The 24,864-nt window shown below is 35.5% G+C and overlaps 1 protein-coding gene and 1 long non-coding RNA gene across 2 annotated transcripts in view; both read right to left on the reverse strand.

Annotated features, from left to right (window-relative positions):
- LOC109833672 (outer envelope protein 64, chloroplastic) overlaps positions 1-16,548 on the reverse strand; it is a 19,186-nt gene extending 2,638 nt beyond the window's left edge. The window contains exons 1-11 of the mRNA XM_020401425.1: positions 16,226-16,548; positions 13,252-13,404; positions 12,898-13,022; positions 9,683-9,808; positions 8,473-8,655; positions 8,207-8,351; positions 7,304-7,472; positions 3,064-3,198; positions 2,729-2,929; positions 1,955-2,082; positions 1,820-1,871 (exon numbers count right to left, since the gene is read on the reverse strand). Of these exons, the coding sequence (XP_020257014.1) occupies positions 1,820-1,871; positions 1,955-2,082; positions 2,729-2,929; positions 3,064-3,198; positions 7,304-7,472; positions 8,207-8,351; positions 8,473-8,655; positions 9,683-9,808; positions 12,898-13,022; positions 13,252-13,404; positions 16,226-16,428 (1,620 nt within the window). The 5' untranslated portion in view covers positions 16,429-16,548. The remainder of the gene's footprint in view (positions 1-1,819; positions 1,872-1,954; positions 2,083-2,728; positions 2,930-3,063; positions 3,199-7,303; positions 7,473-8,206; positions 8,352-8,472; positions 8,656-9,682; positions 9,809-12,897; positions 13,023-13,251; positions 13,405-16,225) is intronic.
- LOC109832195 lies at positions 23,283-24,864 on the reverse strand. Its single transcript, XR_002244657.1, has 4 exons — positions 24,684-24,864; positions 24,408-24,489; positions 23,695-23,790; positions 23,283-23,391 (listed from the first exon to the last, which is right to left on the reverse strand). It is a non-coding gene; the product is annotated as an uncharacterized LOC109832195 (long non-coding RNA).

Here is a 24,864-nt window from a genome sequence, read left to right on the forward strand (position 1 = left end):
GGGGGGGCCGCACCGGGGGAGGGGGGGCATCCATCTGGATGATGCAATATGCACCTTTTAAGTTTGTGCTAATTGTTTTTCACATGGGCTGCTCATTCTGTTGCCAGGGAAATGAGCTATATAGGAGAGTTAGGAGCAAGAAAGACTCTCTACTCTCTCCTAGCTCCCACATCCACATAGGGCAAAAGCATAATCACTGGGCGCAGCAGTAAAATGTAAGTACACAATGCAAAAGAAGCTTCAGCCTTCCAAACTATCTATGTCCTTAGAACCTCCACTTATTTATATTCATTTTTTGGGAGAAAGGGCAGTAACCAGGAATGAGACTTTTCCAGCGCGTAAAATTTTAAACAAAAATTGATGCACTTATTGATTAGTTCGATGATGGACTCATTAGATTTTGGAGCATTCCCTCACAATTACCAGGTTGTTGACTTCACTTTGGCCAATCAACTGAGTGATAAATTCCCGCTTGTTTTACTTAATATCGGTCAACTTTAAGTGCCACCACAATAAAATCATGGACCAAGTATCTCCAGGTGGCTACTGATGAAGCCAAGTATACAGCAATATTTGAGAAATCAGCTTAAGTGATTCTATATACCAGGCCAGAGCTTCTTGCTGATTGCTTAAACTGGTATTCCACTTATAGAACACTGAGATCATTACCAGCTGACTACATGGATGCCTTAGAAGGTGTTTGAGAGGACTTCTGTAGCTTATAAGCTATGCCACTATTTGGCGGCTTTTGGCTTTTACGATAAAAATTCTATTAAAACTGCATGGATAGAATAGTCATTTGCTTGGTCAAACATAGCTTAAGAACACGTTTGGCAAACGGTCAAAGTGGCATATAAGCCAATTTTGTGGCTTATAAGTCACTTTGAGATGTTTGGCAAGTAGCTTATTTTGAATTATAATCCATTAAAAGAATAAGCTAGGGCTTATTTTCTGAAGCTTATAACCTATGCCACAACTTGGCAGCTTTTGGCTTTTATGATAAAAATTCTATAAAAACTGCATGGATAGAATAGTCATTTGCTAGGTCAAACATAGCTTAAAAGCACGTTTGGCAAATGGTCAAACTGACGTATAAATCAATTTTGTGGCTTATAAGCCACTTTGAGATGTTTGGCAAGTAGTTTATTTTGAATTATAATCCACTAAAAGAATAAGCTAGGGTACCCTAACCGAATAAGCTAGGGTACCCTAACTTATTTTTTTAGTGGATTATAAGCCATGAATTTTGACTAAAGACAGGAAGAAAATACTCTACTATTAAAAGTTCCCAAACATGCTCTTCGATGATGATATAAGCTAGTTTATCAAAGTTGGGGAAACCCAACTTTTTCAAAGGGACTCAAAAGCTATAGCTTATTGGTGTCTTACCAAACACATAGATATGGAAAGTTAGCTTAGAAGTTGTTTTGACCAAAAATAAGCTCCCCACAAACACCCTCTTACGCATTACAGCTTACAAATCTCCATAAGACTCGCATACTTCACTCTAATAAGCTCTTTTTTACCCATCAAGAGTCTGAGGTGGTGACCGCAAATGTACATTTATAACATAGTTGTTACATTTTAGAATGCTGTACTCAAATACATTGCCACATGGTGTACTCTAGACACAGTTTGGCACTTCAACTAATAAATAAAATAAAGGGTTATTAGTTTATTCTATTAGCCAGGGAACACATATCATCTCACAAATTAGTTTGTAGAAACAGAATTAAGAAAATCAGTCTGACAAATAATTGAAGAAACACTAGAACATAAATTTTGATGGTGTCACACTTTAACCATTAGGGGAACTAACCTTTTTGTCAATGCTTATTGCTTCGTTGCAATCAGCTTCAGCTTGAAGGTAACTGAATCATACAAAATGAAATCAGAATATATGCAGAGAACAATTAATGAAGCCAAAGGTTGAACAAAAAATTTGGAAAAGTACCCTCCCAGCTCCAAATAAGCAGCAGCCCTATTACTGTAGTATGTGGCGTTCTTGTCATTCAGTTTTATGGCTTCAGTATATAGATTAATTGCTTTCTGCCACTGTTTCTCTTTGTAAGCTATGTTTCCCTGTAAAAGGCCAAGTACTGAAATCAGGAATATTATATCACATATCAGATAAGGATTCAAAAGAGATTAAGGTGAATCAATGATGCACCTGTCAAAACATCTAGAGGAAGATATGATGGGAAAATGATAAAAAAAAATTCAAAAAACATCCTCAAAGTACATTTAATAAAAATCATGATTATGCTCAGACTATGTGCAAACAATATGCTCCACCAACACTCAAATAAATTAATCTAAACTCGACCCCAGTATGTGCCAACATGAAATAAAAGTTCATTAAATCAATTCAAATTCTAAGAATTAATGCTCATGAAATTTTAACTTCATTAGCTCAAGATCTTCCAAGCCTAAATAGCCCCGCTATTGAAGGAAAAAAGAAGCACCCAGCTGCAACCCTTTACCATCACATATACATGGAGATCTCGCAGGTATGACCAAATATATAAATAAATAAATAAATAAATAAAAGAAGAAGAAGAAGAAAGAAAACAACCAAACTCCATGCAGTCGGAGAACTCAGCAATATAATGGATGGTGAAAGAATATAGCAATTACTGGCAGAAAAGAAATAGAAGAACTGCCAAATAAGTTTAGACTTAAATATGTGAAAAAGAACTGACTTAAATATGTGAGGGAAAAAACTGACCTTCTCTTTTGCAGTTTCTGCAGATTCTTCTTTGCTGATGCTACCATTTGAAATGTTGGATTTCATGGCGATATCTGCCTGTTCCTGAAGTGATGGATATATGGCATGGACAGTATCTAATAAGAAGTGATCACGTCCTTGCCTTGCAATAAATGACACAGAAACAGGAAGCTTTTCATGTACACCTAAGGGAATGGTCACCTGCAAAAGGTTTATATCTTATAAACAGGAGATTTTGCAAATAATACAACTCTTTACAGTCCGATTGAGCCGCTGATGCACTGGAAGACAACAATATAAAAAAAAAGTCAAGTTGCCAAACAATATTTCAATACCTGACAGCAACCTGACATGCTTGCAATAGCTGATAAACATAAAGTTTTCGTCTGGTAATCTGCGGACAGAATTTCCTTTCCATTAAGTTTTGGAGGAGGTCCTAAGACTGTTGGGAGGACAAGAATTCCATCGTCCTACAAGTAGCCCACAAGAAATAAGTACTGGTTAGATCATGAGGATTTAGAGTTTAATACAAATAAGATCTTTCTACTAAAAACTTAAAGCATAAGATTTTTTTAATTCAGATATTGAAAAAAATTTACTTGCTTTTAATATATTTGTGCTGGACCATCATGTACAACTCAAGTGGTCAACAATTTTGGTGCTTATTACAGTTGCACTGAACCGATACAAAGACCTTAAATCTTTTTTGTAGCAAGAAAAACCTTCAATGTACCATTCTGCTACATTTTATTATTCTAAATTACCTTCAATTTACTTTCTCTTAGAAGTAAAGGGACAGTGTATAATTGAAGTTCAGTTTCTAATGCTTATAGTTAGTAAAATGGGTAAATTTAAGGAATAAGTAGAGAAAAGCCCAGAAAGCATCCATATATATCCGAGAAGTGCCACGATTGATATCTTTGAAATAGGGATCCTGCTAAATTTCTACATACTTTTAAGTTATTTCCCATCAAAATGGAGAACAAGGTTCCTCCAAAGATTTGACAAAATTTTAGGGCCAACTGTCAACCAAACATTCACACTCTCCATAGGAAAAGAAAGGGGCTAGCCACAAATTAAAAAAAAAAGAGCCAGCTTCAGCTACCAAAGAACCTTGTAAATTCCCCATAAAAAAGGATGGTAAATGATAGCGTTGCTATAGCACATTGCATTCAACTCAAGGCATATAATAAGTAGAGGAGCAAAACTACAAAATACCTTTTGAATTAGGTTCAAACAGTGTTTTAAATGTCAGCTGTCATGACAGACATGTCGACCGATATGCCGGATTTAGAGACCAACTGAAACGATATGAAACTTTTCAATGTGTATTGCATTTTCAGGGTTCATGTCACATATATCGCGGGACATGTCGGATATGTTGGCCAGATATATCGGGGGGCATGTCGCTATGTCAGCCGCTTGTTCGGTTTGAAAAATTAGTTGGTTTTTATAGTTATGTTTATCTAATTAGGTTTGGGTTTAAATTTCTGATTGAATTAATATTGCTTCCAAAGACAAAACCCGATCAATTAGGGGGTAAAAGGACCGAAGTCATTTCCGTCACTCCTCTTATCTCTCTCATTCAACATCTCATCGGTCTATTCTTCGAGTTATTTCTTCGACATCAATATCGGGCAATCTTCTCTCTCCTTAACTACCAACATCGGGCTTATCTTTTCTCATATCTTTCCTTCAACAGCAACCCTAAGCATCATAAGTTATTTACTTATTTATATATTTGAACAATAGAATTTATTAAGTATGTTTGGATTCCATTTATGATATTATATTACATATATGCACACCATCCGATATCGCAATCCGATATTTTTTTTCATGTCCCCACACATATCCCCGATTTCCGCTATCCGACATGAATTTTAGCCGTCTAACATGAACCCGACATTTAAAACCTTGGGTTCAAAACCAGTGCATCCAATTAAAAACCAAACCACATATAAAGCAAATGATCCAAATTACATAAATTCTCAAAATCTCCTAGGCCGTTTTGTTTTCTTTTCTAATTTCATGCAATCATTGGACTAAACTAACTCTTCTTTGTTAATTACAACATGCATCTCATTGTATCTTTAAAGATCTGCAAATCTGTGTACAGTTAAGCAAGAACAATACCCAAATGAATAGCCATCCCCTTGCATATGGACTCTTCACCTAATCTAGGCACTTGAGCAGGCAGATTAAGCACATAGATGGAGGTTCAAGCAGAACAAGAAAGTAACTATAGGCATGATCTGTAATCATTTATAGATACCACTGCTTATTTGGCATATAAGGTTAACTGCTTTTTATGTTGCATCAGAAAATATCCAGAAGAAACCAAAACATATATTTCCTAACAGCCATGCAACTATAGAACAATCAATTACCCAAAAGAGAATGTTGCTTTGGAAGTTCTTTTCCCCATCTGTCTCGAGACTAATACAGGTATATAGCAAATCTATTGTCTTCAAGACCCTTTAGACTGCCCCCCCCCCCCCCGATTATCAGTGGTTTGGTGAGGCTCTGGTTGGTCACAAGAGCTTAAACTACATTAATAAGGGTGGTTGCCCTAAACATCACCTGCTTACTTGTACTAAATGGGACTACTGTTGTCATGAGGTTGAATTGCCTGCTAAGGTCTATTATCGGCCACAAGCAATGCTCTTCTCCATAGTTTCATTGGCAGGAATTTGGTACAAAAAGACGAGCATTGATGTCACTGCCAAAACAGGTCATAAATATTTTTCATAGATTTGACAAAAAAATGCATTAAATGACCTAGATGATTTTAATGTATGCATCGTAAAGAACTAATAGGTTTAGAAATAAGTGCTACTTAATGTATGTTTTATTTCTGCTGGTTCGGATGTCCAAATAATATAGAACAAATTCCAGTTTGCTTAAACTTAAAATGCAACTTGTATGTCAAGTATTTAACAGAAGAGAAGTCATTTGGAAAATAATATCCCTTGGCAGATTATATTCGTCAGTGTGTTTCAGAATGCTTGCTTAACATATTCGTGAATCTCAAACAAGCCTAATCCAAGCTGCTAAATTTCTACATAGTTCATATAAAGGATTTATGTTCATTCCTTGACCATGAAGGCCAATTACTAGCTAACATATTACATAAATATGTAAAATAAATTATGTGCGTAGTCCTTTCTATGTGAAATAGGGTAATTATTATGAAACCCCGTTCAAGTTTGGCCACTTATTAGGAAACCCCCTCACATTATTTTTTTTATTACAAAACCCCCTCCCGTTAACTAATCTGTTAAGATCCATTTAAAATAGCATGTGCAAGTCACATGCATTATTGTATTCCAAAGTTACCCTCTTCTTCTTCCTCTTGATGACAGAAGTACTCAATTCATTCTAGCTTCCCTTTCTCTTCTCTTCATATATCACTTCCTCTCTCTGACAATCAAAATTTAAATGGGATGTGCTCGAGTTCAATGAAGAAAGAAACAGAGTATATACTATTGAAACATTGTTTCTATTTGCGCGTTGGTGCCCTCTCATAGAAGTTTATGGTTGTTGATGCAGATAGAGCTTTCATTTTTCCCCCATGGAAAAAGTTCAGCTCAAAGGTTTTAGGATGCTCATGGTGCTATGACCACAAGGCTTGAGGGTAATCCAAATGTGGTACAAGTCTATTATCAGACATCGAAGGATGAGCTTAATCATATTATGATTAATGGGTTTTCTGGTTTGCGAGATGCATAATGACAAGTCTATTATCAGGCATCTTTACTTGAAGCTCAAGACTTTGCTAGAGACATTCAAGGGTTTCATTTAGAATATTCACTTTTAAGTGAAATGAGAGAAATAACACATAATGAAAAGAGAGAAAATGAAACTATACCAAGAAAGGAAGAAGAAGAAGGTAGTTTGAGATATAACAACGCATGTGACTTGCATGTGATGTTTTAACTGATTCTTACCAGTCTAGTTAACAGGAAGGGGTTTTGTAATCAAAAAAATAAAGTTAGGGGGTTTCCTAATACGTGGGCAAACATGAAGGGGGTTTCATAATAATTACCCTATGAAATAATCACAGGAACGCAACAAACTGAACAAAGACATAGTACAATCACTAAAAGAGAATGTGACACACTTGGATTGTACTCCATCGCCAAAAATAATAATGTTGAGTATTATATAAATCCATGTTCAAATATTTGGAGAAACCTGAGCAACAAACAAAATAAAAAAGGGAGTTGTAAGCTTACAAGATTACAGCCATAAACCCAGGTTCATTTCAGGGTAACTAGCCACATCCATTGAAGGTCAGCATATAGGAAATAAACAAACAAGTTGAAAGATCACGGCTTGAGCAAAGCATACATACAGGACTTAAATAAAGAGAGCCATAACCCACTCATTCTGAAGAGGTTGAAGTTGGATGACAATAGAGTCTACCTAACAGCTACTAATTAAACACCAAGATTATATTGTAAACTAGGAAATCCCTAGTAAAATTGTACAAAAATGATCAAGATATAAATGTTAAGCAATAAATTTTCGCCACTGCTTACAAATAGGAATAAGAGAAAGGCTAATAAATACCTTCAAAAGGGAATTGAGAGCAGTGTGTGTTTCATTTCTTGCAGAGTGGCAGTAGGCCATATGCTCATTAGTAGCTTCAGATGAGTCCCTTGCAAGTGCTAATACGTAAGGATCTACTGAAACATTACCAGAGCTGATCCACTCCTCGTGATTATGCTTAAACTCGCGGCTGTAAAAATTGAAAGGAATGGTCACAAAGATTAAACTACAAGAAATCAAGAAGACAAATACAGGAGCTATCTTATTGTATCCGGAACATGGCCCAAATTTTTGTATTAAGTATTCAGAAAGTAGTAGAAAATATATTATATGGAAACAGCTGAAGCCTAGATCAACAATAGCAAGATATAACTGATTGAAAAAAACACTTTCGGAGTTTCGGTCAGATTTTAAACCTTGTCTGCATATTTATTATATTGGTTCCAGTGAAGAAATCTGATCCATTTTAAACACGGCAATGTTGCAAACTTCCACACATCCTGAGTACTGTGCTCTTTTACTTTAACATTGCAGTATTCATTTGCAAGCGGGTAACCATTTGGCCATTCAATAGCCAATATGGAATGACAGTAGTAGGTGACAACTGATTCGGTTTTCATTTTCATTCATAACAATACTTTAACACAAGCTATGTTATAAGTTAGAACTTAAAACTTCAACAGACTAAAAAGTAAAATTGTAGATTTTGAAAAGAAAAGAAAACCACAAAAAATATACCCGTATCCACTATAAGATAATAACTAAATCAATATTTACAACTAAAATTTTCTACAAAAATTGTTTACAAATAAAAGGTACATGAAAAGAGCCAATCATACCAAAAGCAAGCATTAATGAAAATTACTGGAAGCACGGGCTATACCAAACCCACAAGGCTTATCAACAATTCCAGAAAGAACTCACTTGTTAAGAGCTAGCATTGCATTTGCAAGTTGCGCTAACAAAGAAATTCTTTGATCACCATTCAATTCTCCATTTTGAATTTCTTTTAAGCTGGCAGCTTTCGAGCGCAGATAGTCTCCAAGATTTAAATGATTCAGAACTTGTCCTAAAGTCATCAATTGACATTAATAACAGAGGAAAAAACTTGATTCTTCCCAGAAGAAAAGAGAAAATTAAAAATTGATAAGTAATGGCCTATAAATGTAAACGCTAAAAAAAATACATACTTCCAAATATTTTCTCCATAGACTTGACCACCACCTGAGTCAACCTGGTTGCGGGGATTTTTGACAGTTGAAAACAGTCATCGGCTATAATAACCTGCCTAGGCTTCCGAGGCTCACAATGAGGAAGCTGGAGAACCACATGCCCCACACGACGTAGTATACTAACATCCTTTGCAAACCATCCTGCAAACCCAAAATAAAGGACTAGCGACTATGGACAGCAACATGTTTCAATCAGTATCAAAGCAAAACCTGAAGACAAATGAACTTGCACAAAGACAAGTTGTTGGACATAGTACAAGGAATACTACGTTTAATGCCAATGAATTGGATCTGCCCATATTACTAACGGAAGAGTGATTCGATCTGAAGTATCCTACAGGTTCTCGCTTGGCAGTGGTACTGTTTTAGGATATAAGTTACTTACATTAATCTCTTACGCAGTTTATTCTGCAAGTAGCTAATACAAAGTTACTACTTGTGTGCATTGTACATTGATAGAATGCTCTTTAATTTTAAACAAATAAGAGTTTACAGTTTAAGTTTTCTTAATCATAAATCTCAGATATATTAGAGAGCTGCTAGAACACCTGCAATATTCCTGGACAAATTCTTATTCAGAATATTGGGAAAACATGTTAACAGTGTCACCCCTATGCCTGGCCGAATCTTAGCTGAATTGTTTGATGTATTTAACAAAAATGCCGGTTCCAAACCTGAACTATAACTGAAAGCACAGCAAAAGGACATTTGTTGCTGATGGAGAACAGTATCAAACAGAGTTTTATCTCTATTGCAGCAATGTATCCTAGAATGCATGCTTTGATGCACATGTTGTGCCTTGTGCAATACCTGTTGAATATGTTCTTTTGTGAACATGTGTGCAGTACCCAATACCTATTGAATAAATTATGTTAAGCAACACTTTCAGTTGTATGTCCCTCTAATTTTGTTGAATTATGGTTTCAGATTTTCTGATTTCAAACTGACTCATTCATAAACACAATAGAAAATCAATGCGTGTTAATAAATTGAACAGTACCGTGCAATTTAGAAATTAACCACATTAGAAAGCCATATCTATGTTGCTATGCAAGGATAGTGACTGCATTGACCATCTGGCAAAAATAACATGGAATAGATGTGTTTTCCATAGATCATATGCAAGACAAGAACAGGGGGTGCCAACGTTACAAAATTCAACGCATACCTGGAGCGTCTAAACTTGGTGAGACGGGAAGAACACCAATATTGGAGACAGCTGCATGTGAAGGTCGGAACCCAAAGATACCACAGAATCCTCCAGGTATTCTCACACCACCAATGGTATCCATACCTACATACACACTCAAGATGAATCATTTTCACCATTTTCTAGAAGGAAAAATAGAATAACCTTGGCTAAAGGAAAAAACATTAGACGGTTATTTTCCAATCATTTTTCACATGCTCAAACTTCAGAAAGACAAATTTTTGGACTATGGTACAGATGATCTGTACAATAGACATCCCCATTAATAGAAAATGCAACCACAGATCAATCTTGATAAAATACATCAGTGCATACCTCTGCACCAAACAAATATGAATCACAATGGTGATTTAACTATGAGATTAGAAGCATGAACTTAGCATACAAATAGATTGTCAACGACAACAAGGCCTAAATTCAAAATTTTGGGATTGACTAAAAGAAATCTTTTCTTCACGACACTTCTGTTAAGGGTCATCTCCTCATTCAAATTAACCATCAGTGCATCCTTCATGATTTTTGTCCTAGCTTGCTTAGGCACGTATAACCCTTGCTGACCCATTAAAAATAATTGCCGTAAACCATGCCAACAAATTTTGCCTAAATCCTGTCCTGGAGCAACCTCCAACTTCTTTTGTATGCACTTAAAGGAATAAGGTAGTTAAAATATTTGAACATCATAATCCCATCAAATATAAATAAAAACCTGTTTAAAGGTATCTAAATATAACTAATCGCATTGCTTTTACCGATGGTCGGATCACTATTAAGACATGCTTTAGAAGTTAGCCGCCTTCTTTGATTCACATGAATGGAGAAGATGACAGTAATTTTTGCTTCTTAGTTCATACTTCATACATGAAGACTGTATGACCCTTCTGACACAGTACATAATAGAGAACTCAGAGTAATTATGATGATGCAGCGACTCTTATTTATTAATGAAGCAGGAGACCCAAGAATTCTCATTCCTTCTAGTTCTAACGTCATAAATAAATTGCATATTTCGATAGACAAAAAATGAAAAGTGAGCATAAAAGTAGACCATTTTCATCGAAATTTAAATGCTTGGCTTGAAGATTTGGTGCATTAGCTTCATTTACTAAGAAAACATCTCATAATACATCGACACCAAAAACTTGCTTCCTGTGAAAATAATTTTGTATTAAGTACTTAAAACAAAACTCTTGATAAATATAGAAAACATATGACAATGCCACCTGTAACTGTACTGACTTTTCTGAACTTAACAACCTAATATCTCAAGGAAACAAGATCATTAAAAAACTGATGGATGATTGCCTGAAAGAAATCGCTTCAAAAGCAATGATGAAAGATTCCCCCAATGCAATAGACTACCAGAACTGTTCTGACCATTGTATGTTGTGCAGTGATGGAACAAAACCATATCAAACTAGGAATTAATGCTACAAGCATGAAGAACCAGGGGTGGGATGAAGAAGCAAGGCAAAACAAAGTAAAATTGGAGGTAAAAGTATGAGAAATGGGATACAGAGGAGGATAAAAGAAAATGGGTAACAAGGGCAGGAAAATCGACATAGGCACATAGAGGAGAGAAAAGGCACTAGAGAAGTCCAATCTACTCATTTTTGGGGTCATCTAGCTAGTTATAACCTCCTGCATATTATGTTCATCATACCTATGGTAATAATACTATGAGTTGTGATTAATACTAAAAACACAACCACACAAAACCAACCATGAAGGGGTGGGCATGCCAGAGGCTTACATTAAAGTGTGCATGCCAGAGGCTTATATTAAAGTGTGCATGGCACAGGCTTACCATATAACACAACCTTATTGTAAATCATGTTATCTTTAACCAATAATGGTAGTTAACAGCAAAATATGCTAATTCATACTTGTGATCATGTCTTAGACCGTGCAAATGAATATCGCCCGCAAGATTAGTATTTGTGAAACCCTTGGTCCTAGACTCCCAGTAGATATCAGTCTTCATGCATTGTTAAGATCTGCTTACACGTAATACCCTTATTTGTCACTTGTTCCCTGGCAGGGAATACTCTGGGAGTAGCAATGGCATTATACTTAAATCATGAATGCCAAAACATCACATATAGGTCAAACATATTGATATGCCAGTTTGCCATCAGTGGATGGTATATGATGTTCATATAGAGAAGGATCTATGAAGCACAAAATGATATATCAAAAACAGGATAAACTATATATAGACTATTAACATGGAATCACAACAAGGCCTATCAAATCCAAAATATCAGCTATCATAGAATAAGTTACTCCTATAAATACTAGCACAATCATACATAAGATTATTTAACCCATGAAATTAAAATGTGGTAGGAAATCTTTAAGTGGAAGAGCCTCTTCCGAGCAGTCTTTGTTTCTCAGGGCATGTCAACTAAACAGGAAAGAGTTCACACTATTTTGTGCAGGTTTTAGCTCCATTTTTTTAAATAAAAATACATCATAAATGTCATGTTTCGCTTATTCTAGAGCAAACTACCATTTACAAAATTTACCTGAGCTGCTGATTATCAGCATACAAACCCTTCCCCACCCCCCTGACCCAAGAAGGAAAAGATCTCCAGACAACACTATAGCAGGAGTTCCACTTGCACAAAGAGTGTAACACGTGCACATAAATACACTGTGCAGGTGAAATATATGTACATGGACACACATTCGCACAAATCCCATAGATAAATGCCATACACGTAGGTATACACACTCAAAATTCAAAGATACACAAATCAGTTGAAACTGAAGCTCTATATATGAAGAAATCAGACCTTGCATACTTCCTACTGATATAAGCAACAGCAAACAAGAACACACAGCCCTCATCCAAATTTACAAATTTTAATGTTTTAGTTGATGCCGGTACATATTGATACTTTTATGAGCTTCATCACCAAGAATTCATGCCAGAAAGAGTACTATGGAAGCTGCTTTAGATCTAGGTATGCATTGCACAAGCTTTTTGACCCAAAAAAATTATAGATTCTTTAAAACTATGGAGAAACAGTAACAATATGTAGTATTAAATTGCAAACAACAAGTTTCATTATGTAAGTTCCTCCCGTAATGATTATTGAAATTACACAAACATACATCAGGAAAGGTTGGATTCGGTGGGAAAACAATTGAATTACAAAACAGTAACTCACCCAATGAAAAATCTACTAGACCACCAGCAACAGCAGCAGCTGATCCACTTGAACATCCTCCAGGAACTCGGTCCGGAGCCGCAGGATTTGTCGGTGCTCCAAAATGTTTATTTTCACCAATAATGCTGAACATATTAGGGTTCAATGTAAACGTCTTAGTGATGAAACAAATATTTATGGAAAAAACAGAAAGCATGATTATTATGCCTCAAAACATACATGAGAGGTAATAGGAACATTACCATTATAACGGAAAAGGTTACAAGAAACTGACAGCAGTTTACGTAGCAATATTATTAACTCTATCAAAATGAAAAAAGATGTGGTTATTTAGCACAGAGCAATAAGTGTCACCTGGAGGCCATGTCATCAATGACAGTCTTTCCAACACAAGTAGCACCATTTTCTATGAGTATAGAAACCACTGGGGATGTTCGTGAGGCAGGTTCATGTGTTCTAGCCCAGTCTGGATTGCCAAACCCGGTTATATATCCATCGATATCAAATCTGATAAAAGTGAAGCCAATTTATAAGTCTAGGAAAACTACAATATAGAAGCAAACATAGGTCGCATGAATACAGTACACGCAGCAAGAATTCTACCTTAGATCATAGGAATAACCTTTCAAAGAACATAATACAACAAAATGAAGACAATGCATAAACTATGTAAATACATAAATCTTAATCCCCCTAAGATTATGATTAACAGAAGACAGCTAGTTTCATTGGTTTACATAAAGGGGCTCTTCTTAGCTTCAAACACATTCATCCTATATCAAATATCAAGCTGCCAGATGTTGCAGATAATAAGATTAATGATTGTCAGTACTAGAACATTTTGTTGTAACTGATGTTTTTGGTACTTGACAAGGTTGTTGATAGCGGATCGCGTCGCGGCGCGGCGAGGTACCGCTAAGGCTATTGCGCGCTATTGCGGTGAAATAGCGGCAAATAGCGCACAGTCAAATAGCGGTCAAATATATATATATTTAAATGTTCTAAATAATAAGAAAAATCATATAAAAATCAAAAATTCTACAAATGCATACTTGATGCCTAAACATGAACTAGATGTGTAATAATTACATAATATTAACAAAGTACTATAATTATAAAGATTAAAGAATAAAAAACGCATCTGTTTATCAAAAAGACTGTTATTTGTCTCATTTCTTCACATTTCAAGTCTTAATATAAAAAATGCTCAACAATAAAAAAACATAGATTAGTAACAAAATCATTTATGAGTCTGACAAGTATTTTGATTGTTACTTTAATTTTCTGATGATGTATCTTATTAAAATTTAAAAATAACATTCAAACAAAAGTCATGTATCACATCTTCGTTTAAGTGGGCTAACAAAGCCACTTAGACATACGTCACATACAATTCACTAGCTCCCCTTTTGTCGGCCAAATTGGGGCAATGATCAACGGCAAGGCAGTTGATTTTGCGGTTGATACTATTTTAATTTAAGGACAGACTTTAGCGTGGAAGGGAATAGATTTTGAGACTATATATCTGAGCAGCAAACACTGTTATTGTTTAAGTGGACTGAAGCCGCTACCCAATAGAGACGAAGCTGACGAAGGCGCTGTTGGCTTGACCGGAGACTGGAGAGACAGTGAACGAGAGACGACTTGACCGGAGGAAGTGAGAGAGAGAGAAAGGCGAGTTGTCGCTGTTGGTGCGGGAGTCGGCGCCAGAGTCGTCGTCGGAAGCGCTGTTGACGGCGCTGGAAGTCGTCGCCGGCAGTGGCGTTGACGGCGCTGGAAATCGTCGAGAGAAGCAGGGTGTCGGGAGTCGAGAGAGGCTAGAGAGGCGGCTAGGGCAAAGAGGTGAGGATTTTATGGTAAGCGGTACGGGTCGGGTTCGGGTTGGGCATAATCTGTAGCGAAATTAACCCGCTTTTTCACCGCTCTTGAGCGCTACAGCGCGCAATCGACCGCTATTCGAGAGAATAGCGGTTTTCTCCGCCTAACCCAGCCGCAAACCCCTTAAGCGGGGCGGTGAAGGTCCGCGACCGCCAAAGGCGGCGCTATAGCGCCGCTATCCGCCGCTTTTTACAACAGTGGTACTTGATGAAGTGATGTCTTAGTATCAAGACCAAGATTAGTAATGAAGAGTCTGATAGTGATAGAAGTGCTAGGAAGTGATGAGGTAAAGCTCCTCTTATAAATTGAAGACAATGCATAAACTATGTAAATACATAAATCTTAATCCCCCTAAGATTATGATTAACAGAAGACAGCTAGTTTCATTGGTTTACATAAAGGGGCTCTTCTTAGCTTCAAACACATTCATCCTATATCAAATATCAAGCTGCCAGATGTTGCAGATAATAAGATTAATGATTGTCAGTACTAGCATTCATCCTATATCAAATATCAAGCTGCCAGATGTTGCAGATAATAAGATTAATGATTGTCAGTACTAGAACATTTTGTTGTAACTGATGTTTTTTTGCAGATAATAAGATTAATGATTGTCAGTACTAGAACATTTTGTTGTAACTGATGTTTTTGGTACTTGATGAAGTGATGTCTTAGTATCAAGACCAAGATTAGTAATGAAGAGGCTGATAGTGATAGAAGTGCTAGGAAGTGACGAGGTAAAGCTCCTCTTATAAATTGAAGGAAGATGCAGAGCAAAAGAAGATAAAAGTTACAAGATAATTATTTTGAAATATATGCTTCATGCACCAAGAATAAAAACATGACCCCAAACCAAATAGCATACCCAATGTCTAAGCTTAGCAGTGTAGAGTTTTATGCTATAGGCCTCATAGAAATCACAGCAATGTTTAACGACACACCAAAGCAAGGATTTTTAAAGCACATGTTGATGTCAGAACAGGAAATTACTCGAAAACAATTTGTTTTTAGATTAATTTTTTAGAGAAATTGACACCAAAACAAGGTAATTCGACGTGCACGCATTCATTTCCAGCAGATAAAGAAAGTTGAAGAATGCATTAAAGATTCTGCATGTGATGCTATTTCCAAACTTCTAGAACTTCCATCCTGCAACAACTTCCCACACAACAAAACACAACTCAGTGTCTCTCAAAAAATTTATCCCCAGTGATAAATTCAGTCAGAACAAAAGCCTTCAAACACAATCACACACCAATCTGATATTTGAACTAATTCACAGGGCTCTCAGCAGCTACACAAGGTAAGATTTGATACCAGCTATAACAAATCATAAATCTCCAAAAATTAGTAAAGAATCAGACATTTCAAGAAACCAAACAATCTGTTGTCAAATTTTTAACAAATAATACGAAACTATACAAGAAACGGGGAAGTCTAGGTCACTTACACGTCGGCGACGGCGAAAGTGAGGCCAGTCAAAGGATGAGGAGCCTTCGGCGGCGGAGGCGGAGGCGGCGGAAGAATCTCGAATCTCTGCACAAAAGCCCCCAAATCCTGCTTCACCGCTCGCTTCAGCTTGCGGGTCATCAGCACGATACCCGCTATACCTAAACTCAGCAGAACTATTATGTTCGCCGATGAAGACGACATCTTTTTTATCTGGAAAAAAAAAATTCTCTCTATTTTGATTCTAGGGTTTTGGTTTTGTGCAGCAGGGGTTGGGATTGAGGAGGAGAAAAGAGAGGCGTGTTTCTAGAGATAAACCCCTCAAGAGGCCCCTAGAAAAAGCTGAGGCGTTTAGGTATATATATACTGCTACCTGTACGACTTCGGTTTCTTACGAGTAACAATCCTAGGTTTTATTTTGCAAGAGTTAATGAATAAAAATTATTTTGTGACTGGGATTTGTAAAAAAAACAATAGTTAGCTGAGTGTATGTTTGGTAAATGGGGTAAACTAGTTTTTAGTTGAGACAAAATGAGTCCCTGTGCTTAGCTCTTAGTTGGCAAATGAAGAAGATAGAAAAAAAAAAAAAACTAGTTCTTTTAAAGTCCACTTGTGCTCCACAACTAGGGTAGAAATAAACAAGCTCTCACTTAGTTTATAAGAGTACTAGTTCAAAAAGGTTGTCTAGTTTACAAATTAGCCAAACTAGGTTTAAGTTAAAACTAGTTTAATAAAGTGTAGTTTAGAATAACCTAGGCTAATTGGAGCTAGTGCAAATCTAGTCTAAATTATTTCCAAACTTGTCAAGCGCACTATAAAGTGTAATTATTTTGAGCCTCACATTATCTTTGAACTATCACTTCAGTCTCATCTTACCATTTGTATTATTATTTTATTGGCTAAATATCCATATTTGTATTTTAATTCCACCTCATTTACCAAGAAGGTATTTTAATTAGGCAAACTTGTTTTAAGACATTTTAATTGATTCAACTTACCAACAATGTCCTTTTTCTCGTCGGCGATCAGTTTTCCGGCAAAAGCTCGTTACGTGCGTGACACATGATGACTTAAACTATTTTTTATCTGCTGATATGGTACGGATTTTCTGACGTGGCAGTGTTTAAAGGCGGGAATTAACCCTCTAAAAATCTCAATTCACCCAAAATAGGACAGATTCGTGCCACATCAACAGCTAAAACACAGTTTAAGTCATCATGTGTCACGCACGTGACGAGCTCTCGCCGGAAAACTGGTCGCCGATGAGAAAAATGGCCTTGTTGGTAAGTTGAATCAATTAAAATGCCTTAAAGCAGGTTTGCCTAATTAAAATATCTTCTTGGTAAATGTGGTGGAATTAAAGTACCAATATGGGTATTTAGCCTTATTTTATCCATTCAAAATAATCAAAATTTAATATAAGGGATGTGTTAATTTGGTATTAAAGGTGATAAGGGACGAATTTAATAGTTCAAATAGTAAGATGGGACTAAAAATAGTTTAATGAGAAATAAGGAATGAATTTAATAGTTTAAGAGATAATATGAGATTAAAAAAATTAAACGGATATGAAGGGACAAATTGACGAGCTCAAGGGGCAAGTAGGAACTGAAAACCAGTTTTCAAATTAACCCTTATGAATAGCATATAGAATACTAAAAAAATTTAAACTAACCCTTATGAATAGTATAGAACAACTAAAATTTTCAAATTAACTCTTATGAATAATATAGATATTACTGCATTTAACGAAAGTGTTCTAATAGAATTTGCATTCATTTGTTTCTTTGTCCTTCCTCAAGGGGAACTACAATTTTAGCGCACATTTAGACTATAGATATCTTAACCTTGTACATAATCACATAGAATGTTACAATTGTGGTTAATTGAGATTCACACCCCAAAATGTTAAGGATTGAGGGATTAATTATAGTTTTGCAGCTACTCTGTCATCATAATGTGATACTAGTGAAAACTAATTAGAGGGAATAGCTTTTGATCCAAATGTGCTAGTCAATAAAATAAATTATAGAGTTTGTTAAAACACAATAGTATTGTTATGGTGTTTTCATTCGCCAAGATTAGGATCCGTCATTACGCCTAATTCGACCGACTCGACACTTGGAATAGCCAAAGTCTTGATTCACTCAACTCACCGAGTTGACATCTCACGAAAGCTAACTCGAAAGGCGGCACCTCTAGGCACACATTCATACAAGACAAAAGACGACTACGACCTCGAGCCCCCTGCCTGACAACACGTCGATATCTCGTTAAATGCATGATAGATGCCATCATTCCTCCATCCCTAACATTATTTATGGCACATCGGACCATGCCGGTTTCGCATGTCGCCTATCCGATCTCATTAAAATGCCGAAGTGACCACGCCCACTCCACGTCCGACACCTGTAAAGTCGAAGTTGACCCACCCGCTAGCCCTGACTCGGACGAAGAGATCAAAATGTCCTTCCTTCTTTGCCATAAAAGGGGAAAGTATTTCTCAGCATAAAGATAAGCAAATTTCTCGATATTTCTCTTCATTCCACTGCACTTAAGAACAGCTATAGTTCGCCACTTTTCCACTCAATTAACTAGCTAATTTGATCGTCAGAGGAACAACGGAGGAACCATACCCTGCCCTCTCAAGCGTTGGTGCACGTGCATGGAAGAATAGCTCTACTCAAAGTAGATATTCGGAGAAATTAGCGGCCCCTGGTCAACCTTTTTTCGACTAATTTAGTCGTGTGATTATCTAACATCAACAATTATATTTGAATATTTCCAAAAGTCATAACATCTAATAAATATTATATATTACATGTGTTTAGAATAAAAATTGAATACAATTCACTTTTTTTCACAAGTAAAGGTATCTCATGACCTAGCGAATAAGTAACCATCAAACTTAATTGTAACTCTAATAAATATTATAGGTGTAATGTTATATTTGAATATTGTAATATTCAAATTTCATTGCAGTTGAATTTTTATATACTCGAAGAGACTTTAAGGCAAATCAGACATCATCTCCATGTGTAAAATGGATAACAAAATATTTTTTTTTTGAGAGAGAAATAAAATAAATGGTTTTAGGTGTACTATTAGAATTTTCTTTTACAAAAACTACAATTTTATGCATACCCAAAAAAAATCCCTAATCACCCTCTAATTGCAATTTGCTTAACTTATCCACCCGTAATGCCCCAAGTTACCTCATTAGAGTAGCTCCAACCATTGACTGCATTTTGCAGTCCCCACTGAAGCATATTCTAAGGAATATGCCAAAATAGAGCTTTGCAACTCCAAGCACACTCCTCCATTTCCAACTCTATTTTAATTTCTCTCAATCTAACAATTTTTTTACTTATTTTAAAAATATAAAAATATTAACTAATAATTAAATAGGACATAAATGGAATATCTAAAAGTAGTTAGTTAGTTTGAAGGGTAAAATGTTGAAGACATATGGATGAACGATGCCGAACGGTTCCAACAATTCCTGATCCGGCATAAGAAATTCAAAGATAAAGAAGCACACTTCGCACTTCGAAATGCATTAATTGAATATTTGTGGGAGAGACACGGCAATGAAGTGATGTAACTTTTTTATTAAAGTTTCGATGTAATTCTAAGTTAATGTGTTTTATTTCTGTTTAATTTACAATGTATTATTGTAAAACCCTGGAATTTTATAATGAAATGGTGTGAATAAATGGTAATAAATCTTTCTTTGGTGATAAATAACCATATATATATATGACTAGTTGGATTGCACGTGCCATGCACGTGGTAAATTTTTAAATTTATTATTTTATTATTGATTCATTTCATTATGATTTATTTAATTTAATCCATGTTTCAAACAAATAATCCTTATTACAACATAAATAATCCTGAAAGTAGAAACCCCTGTAGTTTTTAAACAAATGTCTGTAGAAGTATAATAGTAGGTTTTAGACGGTGAACATAACCAAACAAGAAATGCAAATAAGTTCACTGTTATCACGTTTCATAAAATAAGGCGTTTTGAGATGAGCACCCAGCCGAAAGCAAACACATGTAATCAATAATTCATAAAACATTGGCAATCCGTTTTTTTAGAGGAATACATTCACAACTAAACCAAGAGCACTCCCTGCCAACAAGAAGATAATCTTAGAGATTAGATAACACCAATACATCCACACAGATTGTGAAAATATCAGATACATACTTGGCACATAATTTCCAAGAGCAATGATAGCTTCATAGAAATAATTGAAAGAGAAGTTTCACTTGTTTGGTATCCTAATGAAGTATTTTTCAGAGGCTTGCCATTACCAAAAACCAAATGATGAAGTCATTCCCTCATGATAGCAAATAGAAGAAACTAAATCTAAAATGAAACATTTTTGGTACCTTGATGTAGGCCAGAGCTATATATATCATGCCGACCTCGCTTGTGATGCTAGGAGGGTATAAGATCAAAAAGGTGCTGTATTTGAAATTATATACTCACATTTAAATTACATGAACACATGTAAACAAGTAGGATTATGTCAAATGCAGCAAACAATTACCTTAGCCATAAAAGCCAGGATGGTGCAGATCCAAACACATACTATACGACTAAAAATATTGTATTCTTGTGATTCAACAAATTGCATAACCTAGAAAAAAAATCTGACAGGCATAAAAAACTCTAGTTTCTGCCAAAAAATTAAAATAAAATAAACAAAACAATCTCTGTTTAACAGCTTGACTAAAATATCATATCTTTGAGATTGCAATTGCTTCAGCCAGTCCTGGGGGAGGTGAGTCCAGTAACTCTCCTAGTTTGAATTCTCCTAGCTTAACCGTAACAAACTAAAATGTAAGTAAAACACAAGAAACATATGCAAAAACCTCACCATATAGCAAATCAGTCTGCCAACGAATAAATTCCATATGCTGGCATAGAATATAAGAAAAATGCATAACTATGAACAAGGAGATATAATTCCACTTGTATGAAAAGAATCATTGAACCTAAAACTTGAGCAAATCGCACACTTAAGAAGGCATTCCCTAAAGTAACTTTCAGCTTATTATAGAGAAAGCAAGGTGCCAAAAACTGTAAACCTTATGCGAGAAAGTATTAGAATAAATAGTACTCTTGAGGACTTTAATAGACAACCAAAAAAATAAATTTCTTTCAGTCATTGTTGCAATCTATTATGTCATTAGATTCTACCTGGTCAGCAAGCATTCCAAAATCTCATTATATGATTGCTCAGATTTAGGTTCCCGGTCATTTTTGTAAACAACACCTCTCAAAAGGAAACTTCATAAAAAAGATCAAACACTATTATGGGTGACACGCCAAACTAAATCTTCATAAATGAGAGTAATGAGTGCTGCCCAGATGAAATTGTCACTGTATCAAAGCAATAATTCAATAAAAAATCATCATATCTTCATTACATTGTTTAACTTGTCATGTGTTTTTCTCAAAAGAAAATAAATGGTGCGATCGTGATGAGTAATTGAGTATATCAATAACAGCAAGAACAAATACTTGCATAGAGTGAAGGAAGAAGTTTTTCCTTGAATGCAATGTCTCTAGGGGCCATGGCCAATCCAGCACCCATTGACTCATAAAAATCACATTTAAACCTTGAATGCAATGTCTCTAGGGGCCATGGCCAATCCAGCACCCATTGACTCATAAAAATCACATTTAAGTCATCCAGACAACAAAATTGGTAACTGTTAATCCAGCACCCATTGACTCATAAAAATCACATTTAAGTCATCCAGACAACAAAATTGGTAACTGTTCTTGCCTGAATTAATCACCTCAGCTACTTCTCTCAGAAATCTAGCTTCTTTGTAACTTCTTCTTTCCAAGCCATCCTGAAAAATAGTTTAAAGCATTTAAAAGTCACGCTTTGAAATTTAATTATGGGCAAATAGCAATCAATTGGAAATGTCAGTTGATCAACCTTAGCCAGCTTTAGAACATCTTCAGCAACATGTCTTAACAAGCCATCCCGAAATGGCGTCTTTAAGCCAATCATTGGTACCTATTGACTCTAATGATCAATTTCTCAATAACTGATGACATTCAACGCGTATAGCACAAATATTTAAAATATAAAGGCACCCACATAAATCAGACAGTAGTAAGTTGTGTGCAATCTCAAGCAATATGTTTAAATAAAACTTCTTCCTTCACGCTATGCAAGTATTTGTTCTATGTTGATTGCACGTGCAATGCACGTGGTTTTTTCTAAATTTATAATTTTATTTATATAGTTTTGTTATTAAATTATGGAATGTAAGTAATGGATTAAGAACTTAAATTTTATTTACATGAGAGTAAATTATGGCTACATAAAACATAGAATATCTAAGTAAAACAACTGACAAAATATTTTTGCATCTGATTGCACTCTTAGTGTAAGTTTGCATTAATATATCATTTGATAATATCTTGCAAAGTTACTTGCAAGATAGAATATCTTTTAGTGTAAGTTTGCATTAATATATCATTTTATAATATCTTGCAAAGTTACTTGCAAAATAGAATATTTTATTGATATTGCAATTGAATGTCAATCTCATATTTGAAATTATTATATATGAAGTAAATATGAAATTTTCTATGTGTTGTAATGAACAATTCCAGCAAGGGGAAAAACAGTGGAAAAAATTGTTCAATGCAAATTATTGAAGTTTTTTTTTCACAATCATCCAACATATGCAAACAAATTTCTATAAGACAAATAACCTTTTCTCTCATTCTTATTCATTTGCATTAGATGCAGGGTGCAATTTTCACATCAATACTACAGCAAAGTTGTTTCGGGGGGTGGTATCCTTGGTCATCAAGAGATGCTGCAGCCAATCGTTCAGATTATTCTGCCTCTGAGGCATTGTGAAATTATGATATTTTGTTGTAGATAAAATAGCCTCCACATTCCCAGGTTGAGAGGTGGCTTCCAGCCGCTGGAAGATGAACGTACATCACAATCATGGCCCAACAGTTTATCCTTTTTTGGTTAAAATTAGCATAATATGGTCAATTAATTAATGAACAGTCATTTGAAACCATGATGGAAGGCCGTGTTTTGGGGGGGTGTTCGAAAGGGGGGGTTGCTTCATCTCCATCGGTATATGACCTGAAGACCAATCTGTGTCGTCCTACATCGAGCATAATTGGATACAGGTAAGCAAAAAACACGCACAAGTGGAAAATATCTGGAGTTAAAGCCATAATACAAATCACAAATAACTCAAACAACACAGATTGAAGTAAAGAAAAGCAAGATGCACATAAAGATTAAATTTAACCAAAACTTGAACCCAGTTCAAGAAGATTAAAATCAAGAAACCACCAAAAAGTAAGAAGGCTATCATAAATTAAATAGAATGTATAGATAAGAAACAAACAATGTATTTCATGTAACGGAAAATGCCAGTACGTATATCAGTCAATCACAGTACCTGCACGGTTTCGTCATATGAGAATGAAGGACCATTCTTCATCTTCTTCTCTAAAAAGTTAATTGCTTATTGCTCTTTCAAACCAGCACTTGTGGCCTGGAAACAAAATTGATTTTCAGGTCAGCAATGGTGATTTTTTATTCCCCTTTTTTCTTTAATTTGAATCGACTGTCCCATTTGAACATGTAACAAGACCAAGTCCACGATACCCGATAAGAGAAACCAGAAGCTATTAGTGAATACAACAAACAACAAAAAGAAAAAACAGGTCTCACAACATTAATTTGTGCAAATAACTTAATAAAACATGAATTAGTGTTAGGAAAGATGTCAGAAACAGAAGGCTATGATAAAGGCATAAGATAAATTATTTTTTCTTTGCTAATCTTCCAACTATCATACGAAGATGTGTGCATGGTTGTGGTCGTGAACACGTACGCTGTCTCTTGTATGCTCCTAGTCATTTGGGAATGACATTAGTGAAATTGGACCAGAAGCTGGCCAAATCTCCGCTAAAGATGCAGTTCAGATGATGAAGATATTATAAAATATAGTTCTCTCAACTACATCTACGTCATGTACTCAACAAACATATGGCTCGTGCCATGAACGTCTCTAGCTGCAACCAAGTGTTGTCACCCTAAGTTTCAAGCTATTTATCTTATAAGAGACCAGATGACAGCAGGACAAAAGTGAAAAGTTTTCAATATTACCTTGTGAAAAAAAAATGACCAGCTGGATCACATTTGAATAGTTGAGGTCCATTTTCTTCATCAATACCCAATATCATGGCAGCTACCAACAGAAAGTAGGAAAAGCGATAGGTGAAAGAAAAAAGCATAACCAGTGGAATATATGAAGTAATTAATATAAAAGAGAAGGGAGAGATATAGAATGTAGTCTAAACTGACCACCAATGAGGCCAAACAATGTTGCAGTATGAAATATAATTTAGTAAAAAAAAGGGAAAAGAAATAAATGCAACTGACCCACTCCGAGAGGTCTCATGTAAGCATGTTGAGTGTATATTTGGGATTTATCTGCAATCCTACACAAAATTTGGAGAGTATGTAATCAATTAGATTGCGTCCCAAGCACTGTAGATTTCCAGAGCATGTGCCAATAACTTTTAGCCAAATCAACGAATAAAACAAATTAGAAGAATTAGTA

Source organism: Asparagus officinalis, chromosome 3, assembly GCF_001876935.1.
Source record: "Asparagus officinalis chromosome 3, Aspof.V1, whole genome shotgun sequence".
NCBI lineage: Eukaryota > Viridiplantae > Streptophyta > Magnoliopsida > Asparagales > Asparagaceae > Asparagus > Asparagus officinalis.